The following is a 15,824-nucleotide window of genomic DNA, read 5'->3' as shown; positions in this document are numbered from 1 at the left end:
CTGCCGCTCGGGGGGTGCCTCGTTAGGGTGTGAAATACAAGCAGTGAGCGGTGACGTCCCCCAGCCTGGCACAGAGGGGACCCCCAGGCGGCCAGCAGAGCCACGCACACCGTGCAGGGGCTGCTCCGTGCAGGGGCCGCGGGGAAACAACCACGCAGGGATTAGGCAGCAAGGAGCCAGGGACGCCGTTCGTTAGAGGAGACACTGATTCAGCTGGAAACCCCACGTGGGCTGGCAGGCGATGTCCCCACCACAAGCCATTTAAGCCAGCGATGGAAGCGTGAGGCTGCCCAGCCCGGGTGCAGCCGGGTGGGTAATGCAGTGCCATGCCGTGCCGCCCAGCGCGGCAGGCAGCCCTGCGGCACTCCACGTCCCAGCGGCCACCGGCCTGGGCCGACCCACCGGGATTAAGGAGGCTGCAAGGAGTAAGTAATTTAAATCCAGATTAGATTTAAGCAGCTGCTACGCAAAGGGGATGTGAGCAGGGGCTGCGAGGCAGGAACGAGCGGGTGAGAGGCCGATTGGCGCTCCTGCGACGCGAGAAGGGGCTGCCGGGGCAGGGGCCGGCCAGGGGGTCCGTGCCCGTGGGGTATTGCCCGGGGGGCTGGGGTTTGTCCCCAGGCTGGAGGCAGCAGTGATGGGCTGTGGGACGGGGCACCCGGGGGTGAGATGCTCCCCGCCATGGGGAGAAAGCACAGGCAGGAGGACGAAGCACGGGGACACGCCGGGCTGCTCGCTTCGTAGGTGCCGAAGAGACGCCCTCCCTCCACGCGGAGCTGCCGAGCATGTTCCACCTCTTCTCCCACTGCTGGTCGTGGCTGCAGACCATACAGGAGCCTGTCAGGTAGGTCCCGGTGCCTGCTCTTTGGGGGTCCTCGGTGGGGGTACGACATCTACCTGTGCATTTATCAGTGAGGGCACCCGTGCGGTAACACTGTGAGAGCGGTGCCCATTGCAAGAACCGTCCCCAAACTGCGGAGCAAGGCACACGCGTGTCCTCGCTGTCCCTGCAGCAGGCAGGAGCTGGGCAGGCAGGGTGGGCAGGGGTGCGCGTGTGGGGAGCACTCCCAGCGGGATTCCCCCTGTGCAAAGTCAGCAGCTCCCCAAGAAATCTGGGGAGGACGAAGTGAAACACTTGCCATGTTCTCATGTGTCGGGAGACCTGGGTTAATTCCCCGGGGATGGCATTGCACCAGCCTGGGCAGACACCGCGGGCAGCGAGGGGGTTTATGGTCCTCTCCCATCCACTAGGACACGTTGCTGTAATGCCAGAGGTGGAGCCACGCTGCCCACGCAGCCTGGTCTATATGTTTAAGGAAGAAAAAGACACTGCGAATGACTACGGTGGCTTGTCAGACATTCTGCGTGTGGCTCTGGTGGAGCACATGGCTGGAGACCGAATAGGATTGTTTAGCAACAGGAAAAACCTCCTGAGTCCAAGCAGAAGCTCATAAAACATCCTTGCTACCTCTCCCTAGCAGTGTATACCCATAACTCACTGACAAGGAAGGACACGGAGAGCAATCATTAACTGTTTGCATATAAGAAACAACCTTTTTGGCCTGTGCATATCCTTGCTTGATGCTGTATGATTTGAAAAGGAATGCCTGCCGTGGGAACCACATTGAAGGTCCCGCAGCGTGGCTGTCCCGCAGTGCCGGGGTGGCTCCAGGAGCCTGTGCCTGCCCTCGTCCTCTCCCAGACACCGGGCACTGTCCCTGCCCCTCGCCCCCAGCTCAGCCAGAGCCTGTGTCACCGTCCTGCCCCTCTCCTGGTTGAAGAGCAGCTGCCATGGGCAGGGTCCCTTGCCTGGCAGTCCAGGGGCCGGTAGCGGTCACCCCTCCCCAGAGAGCACAGCCTTTCTCTGGGATGCTCACCCGCTGTTGTCCCTCCGCAGGAAGGTGACCCTCCTCGTCGTGGGGCTGGACAACGCGGGAAAAACCTCCATCATTATGGACATAGAGAGAGGTGAGGAGCAGCGCAGCCCCGATGCCAGCCTTGGCCGGAGGCAGCAGCTTCACGGGCATCTGCAACCAAACGCCTGAGCCCTGAAGGACCGAGACCCTTGAAATACAGCTGCTGGGCTGGGGGAAATGTGCAGGGCGCCGGGCAGCCCTGGTAGTGGAGGCAGGGATGTGTCCAGGAGGCAGGGATGCTCCCGGGCTCGCCATGCCAGCTCTCTGCCCTCTCCCCGCACGCAGCGCTGGCCGGCGAGGTGCTGCCCGCCGTGCAGCCCGGCCAGACCTGCCTGCGGGTGGACAGGTTCGAGGTGACACTGGTGGACCTGCCCGGGGGCCAGCGCTCCCGCAGCGCCTGGCGCAACCACTACAGCGCAGCCCACGGGTTCCTCTTCGTCCTGGACTCCAGTGACCTGGCGCGGATAGAGGAGGCCCGCAAGGTCCTGAGCCGCGTCCTGAGCCATCCCGACGTCTCTGGGAAGCCCCTCTTACTGTAAGGCTGAGTCCCCGGGGTGCGACCTGTAGGGTTTGGGGTGAGGGGGGGGAGTGATAACCTGTCGCTGGGGTTGCGGGGTGCGTGGCCGGGGTCCTGCAGGGATGTGGCACCCAGGGGGCTGTCGGGGGGTGCTGGCACATGGGGACCCCAGTGCTGCTCCAGAGCTGGGACCATCCCTGGAGAGGGACTGAGGAGGGGGCTCCAGAGCAAGGTAAGGGCTGGAGCAAAGCCAAACGGGGAGAAAGCATCCAGCCTCCCCCGCCGTCGTGCGGCGAGGCGCCCAGAGGCCGGGGTGACGGCCGCTCTCCGTTCTCCCCGTCCCCCAGGCTGGCCAACAAACAAGACTCGGCGACCGCCCTGCTGCCCTGCGAGCTGATCGAGCGCCTTTCCCTGGAGCGGCTGGTCAACGAGAACCGCTCGCCCTGCCGCATCGTGAGTGCGGGGGTCCTCTTCCCCCCGCTCCCCTCCACCCCGTTCCCCTCCGGGGCTGACCTTGCCCATCCGCCCGCAGGAGCCCTGCGCTGCCAACCGGGCTCCCCCCGCCGGTCCGGGTCGTGCCACCCTACAGGGGCTGCGCTGGCTCCTCCGCACCATCCCCACCACCCCAGTTCCACCGCCCAGTCCCGGTCCGAGGGCATCCCGCGGCCGCCCGCCTGCCCGCAGGTGGGTGCGGGATTCGGTCCGTGCGTGTCCCCGTGTTTCCCCACCCCGCGGGACTCGTCCCCATCCCCACGCCGTGTTCTCGCCCCACCAGGGACCCGCCACCCACCGGGGAGGATGCCCAAGACGGTACAGGGAAGACAGGGGAGTGCCGGCCGCTGCGGCCCATCCGCCGCCTTCTCCCCGTGGTGAGCGAGGTTGCCCCCTCAACCCGGGATGGGACGGGATGGAAAAGGGGGGTCCCGCTACCTTCCCTTCATCCCCCTTATCCTGCCCAGGAGGAGAGCACTAAGGCTCCTGGGAGGAGGAAGAGGAAGGGGAAGGTGAGGAAGAAGGGCTCGGGGCAGCCAAGTCCAGCCGAGGAGCCGGAGGGACCAGGAGGAGGGGGTGACAGCCGAGCGGGGGCTGCGGGGGGGCTGCTGCCCCCCAACAGGGTCGGGCAGGGGGAGCCCGCACCCACCGGGATGGCCACCCCCCACCCAGGTGAGAGGGGGCCGCGGGGAGCTGCTGGCACCACGGGTACCAGGACCCCCTGAGACACCCCACCGGGTCGGTTTTGGGATTTGGCAACACGGCAGTGTGCTGGACCACTGGTGCCCGCCACCTCCGTTAAGCTTTGCTTGCAGATCAGCTGAGCGCAGAGCAGGGTCCCAGGAGTTCGGCCAGAGAAGAAGAGAGACATCTCTGAGCATCTCCGCAGGGGCTGATGCATGGGATGGAGGACTGCGGATCTGCCAGCAGCAGTCCTCTCAGCTGGTTTGGTGACAAATGCACCCTTGCTCAGATGTGGTGCCTGAAATTTCATATTTCTCCATCCAGTGCAGGGCACGAAAAAGAAAAAGAAGAAGAAAATCAAGAATAAAATCAAGTCGCAGGAACCTGCTGTGGAGCCGCAGCGTGAGGAGGTCTCAAGCACCTTTGGTTGGTGTTTCCCAGCACAGGTTTTGCTGAAAAGGGTCAGGGGGTCTGGCCTGCTGGCAGCTGGGCATGAGCTGTGCAGGAGCCCTTGGCCATGGGGTGCTTGGTGTGGGGGGCACGGGCACAAACCCGTGCGGCTGCAGGGCAAGGTGGGGGCTGTTAGGGAGGCAGATGCTGCTGCTGCTGCTGCCTTTGGGTGGGATGTGGGGAGGCCACCGTGCTGGACCCCGGGGTGTCCTTGCAGTCCTCGCTCAGCGCAGGCTGCCAGGCTGGACCCCGGAGTTGGCCCCAGTGTTAGTGCCTGACCGGTTCCCTTCCTCCCAGACTTGTACCGCCGGGCGATGCTGGCCCTGAAGGTGAGGCAGGAGCAGAGGAAGCAGCAGTCCGCCATCGTCCCCTGAGCAGGAAGGCATGTCCCAGGGGATATGTGTGGTCCCGGGGGACCCCAGACCGCAGTGGCAGTGGGACCGACGCTCATGCAGGGCTTCTGGGGTGCTTGGCCAAGGCTGCGAGTCCTGAGCAATGGGTCCTGGGGCATGAACAGCATCGTTGTGCTCTGCGTGGCTTGAAAACCAGGGATCCGCAGGAGCGAGCCAAAAGTCCCTTTGTAAGACGCCTCTCTGGCAGCCGGGCTGCAAACCCGCCTGAAAAGCAAATAGCCAGCCACTTGCCGACCCCGTGTTAGTATTCTGTGGAAGATTCAGTCTGAAGCTGACCGAGTCTGTGGAAGAGAGGAAGATCGGAGCAAACATCCCAGGGGAAAAGCCTGTCTCTTGAATTGGCCTATGCCCAGGCAAAGCTGTCTTTGTAGGTCAGGGGCTGACTCGGCCCCTCATTCAGTCCCTGGCTGCTGCCTGGTCCAGTCTCATCTCCTGCTGGTAAAGGTGGGAGGGCAGTCACGGATGGTCTGCAGAAGAGCTTCCCTGGCCCCCAGCCACACCTGGCAGGGCTGTCGGGAACCCCCTTGCACGGTGGAGGAGGGTGATGCCCGTGTTGTCTGTGCATCCTTGCAGCCTGTCAGCGAAGGCTTAGTTCAATGGCAGCTGGTGGTGGAGGCTGCTGGAGGTTCCTTCCCCAGGGTCGTTCCTCCTGATCCTGCCATCCTCCCGGGAGGGACAGTGGTGACCTGCAGGTGATGCAAAATCCTCCCGTGTCACTGACAGGCTGGCACCCTGCAGCCCCAGGCGGTCCCTGATCTGTGCTCAGCTCAGCCCTGAGAAGGGAGAAAGAGCAGCATGCGCATCCCAACACAACCTGTCTGCAACGCACACCATGTCTGGCAGAGCCAGGCTGTCGCAGGGACTGGGATGTGCTGGAAGGCTCGTGCTGCCCGGCTCCATCTGGGTGCCTGTGCAGGGAAACCAGCCGTCAGCCCTGGAAACACTTTACATGAAGTCAGGAGTGCAGCAGTTTTCCCTTCACGGCTGCAACAGCATTAGGACTTGAATGGTGTTCAGCAGCAGAACATGAGTCACCTCTGCTCCCATGATTACTGATTAACAGGCAATGTCTTTATCGTCCAGGGGAAGAAAAATCACTAAAGCCCTTCCCTCTGCAGGGCTGAAAAGGGAAAAGAAGAGAAACTCCGGCTATTCTGCCTTGCCAGTCTGCTGTACAGTTCTGTCTAACTGTGCCAGATTCAACTGTCAGTGACTATAGGGATTAATTGTAAATAAATTGTAAATAACAAGAGCACAAATTAATACTGGCCTGTAAATACAGCACTTTTAGTAAACATTCGTCTCTGTCTGGTGGAGATCCCTGTGCTGCTGGTACTGTGGGCGACATGGGAGGGCAAACTGGGGACCCGTGCCTGCGGTGGAGCCCCTTCTCTGGGGGTGGGTTGGGGCCATGTGTGCCCCCACGGGGGCTGGTCCGGGCTGCCAGCCAGGGTCCTTCTGCTGGGGTCACGGATGTCTGCAGGGCCACGGGAAGAGAAACATTAAAAGTTTATCCCCTCTAACAGCTGCTTCTCATGCACCCACCAGCACTGGGAGGAGCCCAAGCCCTCCCAAACAGCCAGCACCCCAAACCAGCCCATGGCCTCGCTTGCTGCAGCTCCGAAATCCTGTGGGGAGTGGGAGCTGAGCGGGTTTGGGAGCGTCCGGCAGCCAGGTCCCTCTGGTGCTCCCTGCAGCTCCTGGGCACGGGTGCCGGCAGCCACGCGGGGACACGGCGTGCCCCGTGTGACACCCACAGCCAGAGCAGATGGCCAGTGAGACAAGTCCAAAGGCAGAACTGGCCCGGCTGGCTCTGCTGGATGGCTGAATGAAACTTTCCCTGAGAGCCCGCTGTAAGAAACTGGTTAGGTTGATCTAACGCACTTTCACCTAACATAATGACCGCAAGTTGAGTGGTGCATACAGGCTGTTCAAATATATTTCAAGAACAAACCACGTTATCCTGGTGCTTCCATGGCTGTAGAGCAGCTAATCCCTACCGCAACCAGGAGACAATCCTGGTCTGCACCAACTAGGAATACAACTTTTATCTTCTTTCAAAGGTGAACAGCAACAGCTCCGTGTTAGAAATGGTCTACCTCAAAGCCAGAAGCAGCTCAGAAGTGAGATCTTGAGGTCTATGTGATCAAAGATAAACTGAAATATATTAATTAACGTCTACTCCACACCATGGGGTAATGGGCTGGGCTGCTCCTGCCACTCGTGAAAAGCAGTGGCTGTAGCAGGGGGTGCACGCCAGGGGCACGCAGGCTGGGCAGGGCTCCTTTTTCCATCGTTCTCCTCCTGCTATTCATCTTACAGCCCGGTAGCTGAATAACCACCAAGGGAAGGAGGTCTCTGGGAAGTACGGTCCTCGGTGGCACTGCCTGCTCCAGCGGGGTGAGGTGCAGCTCTGCCCATGCAGGTCCCGACGTGTCCGATCTGCTGGTGGGTGCGCCGAGGACAGGCGTGGTGCCCAGCAGCGGTGCTTGCCTTGGGGAAACGTCCCCAAAAATGAGGTGGTGGTGAGTGGCACCCTCCCATGAATCTTGGGTTTGTTGGAAAACACTGGAGCTCCAAACGCACCGAGAAGCACGAAGAAGAGACGCAGCAGCAACTGCCCCGGCGAGACCCATCTTCTCTCTACTGATGCAGAAAGTAAATGGTATCAATAGCATTTTCTGCAGGAACAACTGGAGCTAGCTGGGTGATAGAACCGTGCTCTGTATTTAAGCATTTTTATATTATCTAGCACATCCTTCTTTTCAGGTTTCCAGAGGAGCTGTCTCAGGAGGGTCTGGTAGACAAAACCTAGTTTCTGCTTCCACGAGCGTTTTCATGGTGCCTCAGCCTGGGCTGCGACTGCATTTGTTGCAAACTGGTGACGCAGAAGCGTGTGTGAGTTTTGCATGTCTGCAGCCCACTTTCGATGGTGCTCGTTTGGGGAACCTGTGGCTGCCGGCATGGCCAGCAGCAGCTCTCTCCATGGCACATGTCCTAAGCCTGAAGGAGGGAGGGAGGGAGGCTGCACTTGTCTGAGCTTTGCAAAAGTTGATGATGGTTTGTACAGCACCAGGAGGAAACGAAGAGATGTTTCAGCAAGTGCCTGCGAGTATAGACCTACACCGGGGCATGGCTGGTCCCACCTCCTCATACCAACATTGCTTTGCACAAACAGATTTTTTCCTGATATCTGTGCGTGGGCTGAAATTTGGAAGGTAGGAGAGAGACTACTGCTCTTTTGAGGAGTGGGAAGAGCATTGCTTGGTCAGTGCTACAAAAGCTGCCAAGCCCTCCTGTGTACAGCACATCACCAAGCTTTCCAGGCAGCGGGAAGACCTGGAGGAGATCCTGGCAGACAGGACCATTGGTGAGGCTGCCGGCCCCTCCGGCTGCCCCCACGGCCCTGCTGTGCTTTCTCCCACTTCTTTACACTTTGCTTTCTGCCCACTGGCTGGGCTCAGCCAGCAATTACACTTTACTTTTTTAACCCCACCTTGCTCCTCTCGACCCCCAGGAGAGGATAGGGAAGGCGACGTTGACTCTGTGATCTCCTCTGAGAGCCCTTGACTTGTCCCACAGATGTGGACAGGGCAGGAGATCCCCCATGGCAAGCTGGTCTTAAGATGCACAGGTATCTCTCCTGCTGTACATCCACTGTTGTACTTTATTAATAAAAACTCACTTGTGTATTTTTTTTTCCACCCTATACGAGCCTTTCCAGGGGAGTGTGAACCATTGTGGGTCTCACCATCATTTCCAGCTTTCAGGTGCAGAGATCTTTTGGGAGCCAGCCTTCCTCATGCCTGCAGCGAGGATGCCCCACACACCAAGGGGCAGGACAGGGAAGGGGAGCCTGGTCCTGGGGTACTCCATATATTGGGGAGCACAAGGTGGCACAACCCAGCAGAGGCCAGGCCTGATGAGGGAAAACAACTTAACAAAGAGACAGAGATTTGTGATTGTGTGAAAAACGTGATGGCTCTTTGTCCACTCCTTTACTAACCCCAAGTTACAGAAGAAGGACCCAGGGAGTGGTTTTTGAGAGAGCATCCCAGACACTGGAATTTGAACATTGATTTAGGACTGTAAAGGCAATTAAGTGCAAGTGTGAGTGATCCTTGCTAACAGGTGTTTTGCAAGGCAAATGCAATGGGTCACATCCTGTGGAATGCCTGCAGGTGCTTCTCATTCCCTGCCAGCCTCCCTGTACATCCCATCACGTGTTGTAGGGCATATATACAGCCAGGGCAAGCCTAGGGCTTGCCTGGGGATAGAGTTTGAGATTTGGGTTGGTGAAGGTCTTTCACACGTGGCTCTCCCCTCATTCTTCTGGACCAAAGGTAAAAAAATTAATAAAAATTTCCTTGCCCCACAGCAGCGGTGGCTGGTGGTGGAAGTGAGCAGCTGCTGCTCCCTGTCTTTGCCATCCCTTGGGATAGGGCTGGAAGTATCCCAAATGTGCTGATCAGGCAGCACTAAGATGCGGGGCTCCTTCTCTGGTTACACTGCTGCTGAAAGCTGGTTACAGTAAGTATATACTTAAATAAATATTTATGAGCGAGGTTAGTGGATTTTAAACCTTGGAATGGGTGTTTGGGCTGATAAAAGCCTGGAGTGGATTTTTTTTTTTTGAGCTTGAGAACTTGATTGTTATGTACACTTTCTCATGCTTGCAGCTCCTACCCTCTGACTCAGGTGGGCTGGGTGCCAGTATGCTCTTGTGGCAGTTTCCTAGCCAAGTGAGAAAAAGGAAGTGTTGGGAAATACTTTTATTTTTTCTGGGTAAGCACCCTAGGGCACAGACGATTTCCTTGAGATCATTCAAAATATTGAGCTGAAAAATGCCAGCATGTGATATCAGACAGCTTTCACCCCCCTCCAGCTCTCAGAGGCTGCATATATTGAATAATGAATAACCAAGCGCAGGGTTTCTTTTGGGGTTTTGTTATCGGTTGTAGATCCTCTGTTGTATTACATTAAAAATGAGAGCTGGAGTGTTTGCTGTCATGTATTCTGCAGAATTTTTAGAAAAAACAAGGCTTAATTAGCTGAGAGTAACTCCCCAAGCTTCTCCTGATTGTTATAAAAGAGGCTATTAAGACTTTGCAGGGAAAGAGAAGATAACGAGGACTGGAAATTAAGAAAATATGAAAACTTTCCCTTTCTAGGTTAAATGAGCCTTGTTGGAGACATTATTGCTGGCAGGAGGAGGAAGGATATAATCAAATTTATTTAATGGATGTATTTGTCTCGGGGCACAAGGGAATGTGCTGGAATCTGAGGTATATAGATTTGTCACATCATGTACCAAATATACTCGCCTTTTTTCCCCCTCTTATAAAAAGCTTGTTTTTAAAAGGGGAATTCTGTTAACTAAAATTGGTAGTCTTTCTCTTTCATAAATTATCACTCTGTAAGTCGCTGCAGATTTGAATAGCTTATTTCAGACTATAAGGGGAAAGTGCCTCTTGAGAGAGACTATCAGTGTATTAATTAGAAGGGCTTTTGCTACAGAATATCACTGGAAATGGGATCAAGAGCCAATTTATTAAACAAAAGTTTTCATTTTAAAGTCTTCTGCAGCAGTCACAGCTCAGGCCTTGTCTGTGAGAGAACTTTGACCTTATTAAACTGCATTTGTATTTCAGTGCAGCTGGGTTTAGTCAGACTAGCCCAAATCCCTGACCTGGGATGTAAGTCTTTTTCTTGCTACCCAAGCTGTGCTCTGCATTAGACTTTACAACCCACTTTCGATGCATAGTGCAGCTGTAGGAAGATGTTTTGGGGGTGATTTTGTGTAGGTCTTTTGCTGTTTGGTTTGTTTTTTTCTTTTTTTTTTCTGGGCTTGTGCTTATAGGTTGCAAGGTACAACTGCTGCACAGGGTTGCAGCTACCAGCATCTGAACCCCGTGCCCTGCTCCAGCAAAGAAAGCTGTTGGTGGAGTGATAAATTGATTTAACATGGACTTGAGGTAGAGAAAAGCATGTCCAAATTCCCTTGCTCAATGTACACTGCAGCGTGGATGCTGCTGCTGAGTCAACTCCATAGTGCTCAGTGCAGGCTCTGAACTTGCCTCTTCCTTCCTTTTTCCAGGAAGGCTGAGGAAAGCCCAGAGCTCTCCTCAGGAGGTCCCTGCTGCAGGTTGTGACTTCCCAGAGGAAGTTATAAGTCCAAAGCAGAGCTTTTTGGCACAGGCTGTGAGGCAGGACTTTGGAAACTGTCACTGTGTGATGCTCTCCACTGGTGCTTGTCATGCTGTGCTGATCCGGGGGGGACGGGATGCGCAGGCTCCGAGGGAAGTACGGAGGCATGCCTCCATGCAAACCCCTCTGCAGACAGTTATTGGTTTCCTTTCCCCGTGGGTGTTTTGCAAGTATGATGCAATCCCTCCTTGTAACACCCCTGATATCGTGCTAGCTGGCCCGTCCTGGCTGAGACCTGATTTTCCCGGGCAGGTGGGTGCTAGAGGAGGATGAAGCCTACACCCTCTCCTGGTGAGGGGCAATGAGAAATACCCAGAGATGTCAGCAGCTAAAGGCCTTATGTAGGACTTCCAGATGCAGAGTTTGTGCGGCTTTGACCATTTTCAGAAAGCAAACTCCTGGTTCCATGCCCGTTGGTCAGCCCAGGCAGGCAGGGTAATCAAAGACCACTGCAGGGTGGATTTGAAAGTCTCAGATGTGAACAGACAGGGATTCTGTCTTGGCATCTGCTGGCAAAAATGTTTCATAAGAAATGAGAACAACGCTTGTCAATGAATCAGTGAAGGATCTGCCCTGTTCAGCAGAAGGGAAGGAAAAAAATGGTGTTGTCAGCTCCTCCTCGGCATTCCCCCGAGGAAGGCAGAGAAGGGCTCCCAGCACATATTGATGTACCTGTGGGCAAGGACAGAGCCCTGCCAGTCTCTGCGGAGTGCCATGACTGCAGCAGCCCTGAGCATGAACTCGGACTTTCCCAGATGGAGATGGCCCGGAGATGGTTGTTGGGAGGGAAAAAATAGCTTTGAAAGTGCATGGCTGTGGTGGTGGCCAGCAGCGAGTGCCCTTTCCCTGATCCTCTTGCCCAGTGTGAGCAGGAGCTCCACAAGCAGCAAGTCAATAGGGAGGTCATGCCCTTACAATAAATTATCTATCTAAATAGTTGGATTAACAAGATCTACTTCAAGCCATCACAACATTAGAGATAAATCTGTAGTACTCGTCAGGAGGTGGGATGGGCCTTGAAGAGAAGTAATGCATCTCCATTGACTTCATACTCCACCAGATATTATAAAAATCCATAAAATGTAAGACAGGGCAAGCCAATTGCATGTTGTTCCAAAGACAGCTCTCCTCCTCAAACTGGCCACACGGTGGCAGAAGAAGCAAACAATATTGAAAAAAATAAGTGTTTCTTAAAAAAAAAAAAAGGCTGTGATGGTTAGTGGGGAGGGAGGCTGGCTCTTGCCTCCTGTTAAGCTACCTACCAGGGATTGAGGTTCAAAAGCCTCCATTGCTGTGAACATTTTTAAAAAAAAAAAAGTTACAGGAAATGCAAACTATTTTGTGAAAGGATCTGATGGACTGTCCCAGGTTATGAGTAGTTCACAGCAATCTGTTCATGCCCTGGTTGGCAGTCTGCTGAGAGCTTGGCTGATGTACTGGATAACTAGTTTTTAATGCTAGTTGAAGTGGTGATGGGTCCCAGCTGAGCTGTGTTGTGCAAAATTCTCTTTGGGACCTGCCCCTCGTGGTCCCCTTGCCATGGACAGGACATGCCTGGATGCAGGATGGTGTCCCTGCTGGCTCTGTGCCGGAGGCCCCTTTGGTACTGCCTGTGCCATGTGTCTTATCCGCACAGGGACTGGCTGTTTGTGGCATTAAAAGGTGCATTAAAACCAGATTCCATTGTAAAAGACCTGTGAGCTGATAGAGTTGCTACCAGATCAGCAGCTGAATCATGCAGGCTGTTTCAGGGTGTGAAAAAGCCCAGTCAGGGCTGCTGTGCTTCCTCTCTGTGGGATGGTTTCCGCTGAGATAGGGGTTTCGCAGCTCCAAGGCTACTGTGTCAGCAGCAAAAGGGGAGGATGACAGTTGCCTTGATTTCTCCAGTGAAATCATCCCTTTGGCTTTGTGGGCTACATAGGGAGACAGATTTATCGAAGCAGTCTGGTCCATGGCAGAAGACTCTGGTTCTGCTCTGGCTGAGTATGGAAGACCAAATGTTTGCCTGTACCTGTTTCCCAGCTGTGCTGACTTGCTTGGATTTGCTTCATCTGGGAGCTCCCTGGAAGAGGGTACTTCTCTGAAACCACAGCCACTGTTGGCAATACATTAAAGATAATTACCTATCGCTTAATTCTGTATCACAGTCTAAGTCTTGCATTTTAGTTGTAACTCCAGCAAACTTTTAAAAAATGAAGACAGCAGCATTTCAAACTAAACTGGATAGGGGCTGCAATTTGTACAGCATGGAAGTCATAAAGACAAGTGTAGCTGTGTGGTTCCTCTCTTCTGGTGAGACCAAGTTCCCTTCTTACCGGTTAATGTGGGTGAGAGATGAGGACTCACTGCACCTGCAGGAATAGATTGTAGAAGAGAAGAATATAGTTGTTTGGGTTTTGTTTCTTTTTTTTTTTCTACTGGGCCAGATCAGCCAGGCTGTCTTGGCCTTTGGAAACACGCAGGTGCCTGGCCCCAAAGGTTGGTGGTTCGTTGGGCATCATTGATCTGTTCAATACCCACCACAGAGCACTGCAGCAGGAAAAATGTCTGAGAACAGCAGCTCCCTCTTCTAGCCAACACAAACAGGCTAGGAAAACATCAGAAAAGTATCAAAAAAGCAGTGCAAAAGCTGCAGTATAGTGTTGATCTAAGTTTAGTTCTGTTATTGTTTTGTGGGTAAGGGAAGTCTAAAGCTAAACTGGTTAGGCATTATATTAAGATGTTTAACAATTTCCATTCATTATTTTAAAATGTGTTTAAAATTGCCTGGCATTGTTTTCTGGTTTCCTCTGTTGTGGTTAGGCTTTTGTGTGGAAAGGTAAGTAACAGCACAGCTGCATGGAGAATAGCTGCATGGAGTGGAAAGGTTGCACTTGGGATTCAGAGGAGTGCTGGCTGTCCCCACGGGAACGCTGCCTTGCTCCGTGGGGATGTGGGAGCCTTCACCGAGCCACGTACTGCTGTCCTGGGATAACTGGGGTTAAAAAAAAAAGAACAAAACCCACTCAAGTAGGCTCCTGCCTGTCTAACATCTGACTGCTATTTTGGTGCTGCCCAGGGCAGGCTTTCTGTGAGAGCTTAGATATATCATACTGTGTAAAACTGCCAGACAGTTGGTGCTTAAGTAGAGCAAATGTGACTGGTTTTAGCCTTAGTAAAATCAATAGGGTACTATTCTTGCTTTAAAAATGCCGAGTGAAAAAATCTCTGTGCGTTTTCCAGGTCTCTGGAAGCCCGCAGCTGCTTTCTGGGCCCAGTTGTGGTGCAACAAGGCGAGTTTTGCTCAGTTTCCAAGGAGAAGCCTGCTTTAAAATGGGAGCAATGCAGGCTGCCGAAATGATGGGGTCTCCTGGGTGTTGGGGTCGAGCAGCCTGCCTGCTCCCGGAGGTCCTCGGGGCTGTCGGCAAGGGATGGCACCAGAAAGGCTGTTCCAGAGGATATTGGTGATAAAACAGCCTTTTCTGGAACAATGTCAACAATGTAATAGAAAAAATGTAGATTTTTGTGAGGTTACATCTTGTCTTTCTCGAGTTCGGTGGTTTATGTGGAAACAAATATTCTCATGCTCCATGCCCTCCGGACCGGGGAGATGCTCCCTGGAGGAAGCTGTTCCAGGTGAGTGTCGCTCCCCTTCACGTGTTACCCCAGCCCAGAGGGAAGAGGATACGGGTTTGCCCTGTGTGCTGCCGAAAGGCTGGAGGCTCTGGGGAAAGCTGGGCAGTTCTGGGCTCAGGGGCTGCAAAACCCCCCCGGGGGTTTGGCTGGACACGATGGTGGGGAAGGCTTAGCCACCCAGGGCAGCGCCTGAGGAGTGCTCTCCTGGGGTGTGCCTGGGAAGAGTTTGCAGAGGAGAAAAATACCAAGGGGTGTGAAGAACCTTCGGTGGTCTGTCACGACTCGGAAAGCGCTCCAAGGTGTGTTTATGGTGTTTCCTTGAGCATCGCGGCAGGGACCGGACTTCTGCGCCAAGAGGGTTACCGGGAGGCCTGTGACATGGCGAGAGGGGATGTGGATTGAGGACAAAACTGTGCCCGGTGCCCAACCGTGGCTCCAGAGAGGGGCTGGTGAGGCGGGCAGAAGGGCGTCTGACTAACCCAAAGGAGGGGCTGGTGAGGCGGGCAGAAGGGGGTCTGACTAACCCAAAGGCTCTGGGGCTCAGAGGGCCCGCGGGGCCGAGGCTTCTCTCAAGCCCCACCCGCAGCCCGTCCCCTCACCCCTGGCTCCCGAGCCGGCCCTCGGCCTCCTCCCTGAGGCCGCTTTCCCTCAGGCGAGAGCCGGCCACACCCGCCGCCTTCCCGCCTTCCCCGGGGGTGTCCGTGAGGCGGGCTCCCCCCGCCGGCCCCCTCCCGGCACTACAGCTCCCAGGCTGCTCCGGGGCAGGCGGTGGCCCGCCTCCCTCCCCGGCGGTCGGCGGGACAAAAGCGGGGGCGCGGGTTGGCGGTAGGGGGGGTGGTGGGGGGGTGTGTGTGTGGAAGTGCCGCTAGCTGAGGGCGGCCGGGCCGGGCGGCGGGGCCCCCGCGGCGGGCATGGTGCGCGGTCGGCGGCGCGGCCGGCGGGGAGCCTAGGAACCGAACCGAAGCGGGCCGGGCCGAGCCGGGCGATGCGGCGGTGAGGGCGGCGGGGCCGGGCGCCGCCGCGATGCTCCGCCGCAGCCTCAGCCGCCTGGTGAGTGCGGGGACGGGGGGGGGCGGGGGAAAAGTTCTGGTATCTGGGGGTTGGTTTGTTGTTTTTTTTTTTTAATCTGGGGGGGGGGTTCGGGTTGGGGTGTGCGGCACGCGTGGGGGACGGGGCGCATCCCCGCGGCGGGGGTCGCGGCCGCAGCGCTCCTGCCGGCGAGCCGCAGCGGCAGCTCCCCGCTCCCTTGCGAAACCTCAGGGGTAGGGCCCTGCCCGCGCTGCGGCTCTTCACCAGAAGTTGCCTTGGCTGCCAGAGCCCAAACCTGTTTGGGGTTCCCCCCCTAAAAAAAAAAAACCCCAAAACCTGGTGGAGGGGAGTTCCCAGTCCCTGGAAGCGTGCCCCCAAACCCGCCTGGTTATAGGCCAGGCGAGGTGCAGGGCAGTTGTCGAGGTGCTGCCCGCTGCTTTTCTACCCGCTTCCTGTCCCCAAATACGTTAAAGAAAAAAAAAAACCACCACCCTCCCGGTG

At 55.7% G+C, this 15,824-nt stretch overlaps 2 protein-coding genes across 8 annotated transcripts in view; both read left to right on the top strand.

Moving 5' to 3' along the window:
- The first annotated feature begins 32 nt into the window (after positions 1–32).
- Positions 33–5,716, top strand: ARL13A (ARF like GTPase 13A). The gene is made up of 10 exons (XM_075053964.1): positions 33–425; positions 745–844; positions 1,898–1,968; positions 2,202–2,451; positions 2,781–2,886; positions 2,966–3,117; positions 3,209–3,302; positions 3,393–3,597; positions 3,934–4,035; positions 4,357–5,716. Exons 1-10 carry the CDS (start codon positions 317–319, stop codon positions 4,431–4,433), a joined length of 1,266 nt encoding a protein of 421 aa, XP_074910065.1. The 5' UTR covers positions 33–316; the 3' UTR covers positions 4,434–5,716.
- A 9,430-nt stretch (positions 5,717–15,146) lies between these two features.
- Positions 15,147–15,824, top strand: part of ATP11C (ATPase phospholipid transporting 11C (ATP11C blood group)) — a 58,724-nt gene continuing 58,046 nt past the window's right edge. For 5 of the 7 annotated variants that reach the window (XR_012654017.1, XM_075054427.1, XM_075054429.1 and 2 more), the window contains exon 1: positions 15,148–15,344. Coding sequence is in view for 5 of the 7 variants with exons in the window: in XM_075054427.1 (XP_074910528.1) it covers positions 15,318–15,344 (27 nt within the window). In the remaining 2 variants the exon portion in view is untranslated. Of the gene's footprint in view, positions 15,345–15,824 lie in introns of all 7 variants that reach the window. The other 2 variants (XR_012654018.1, XM_075054428.1) reach the window with 1 other exon arrangement.

This window comes from Buteo buteo, chromosome 22 (genome assembly GCF_964188355.1).
Source record: "Buteo buteo chromosome 22, bButBut1.hap1.1, whole genome shotgun sequence".
NCBI classification, from domain to species: Eukaryota; Metazoa; Chordata; class Aves; order Accipitriformes; family Accipitridae; genus Buteo; species Buteo buteo.
Note: the sequence above shows the minus strand (reverse complement) of the source record. Positions and strands in the feature narration are given on the sequence as shown.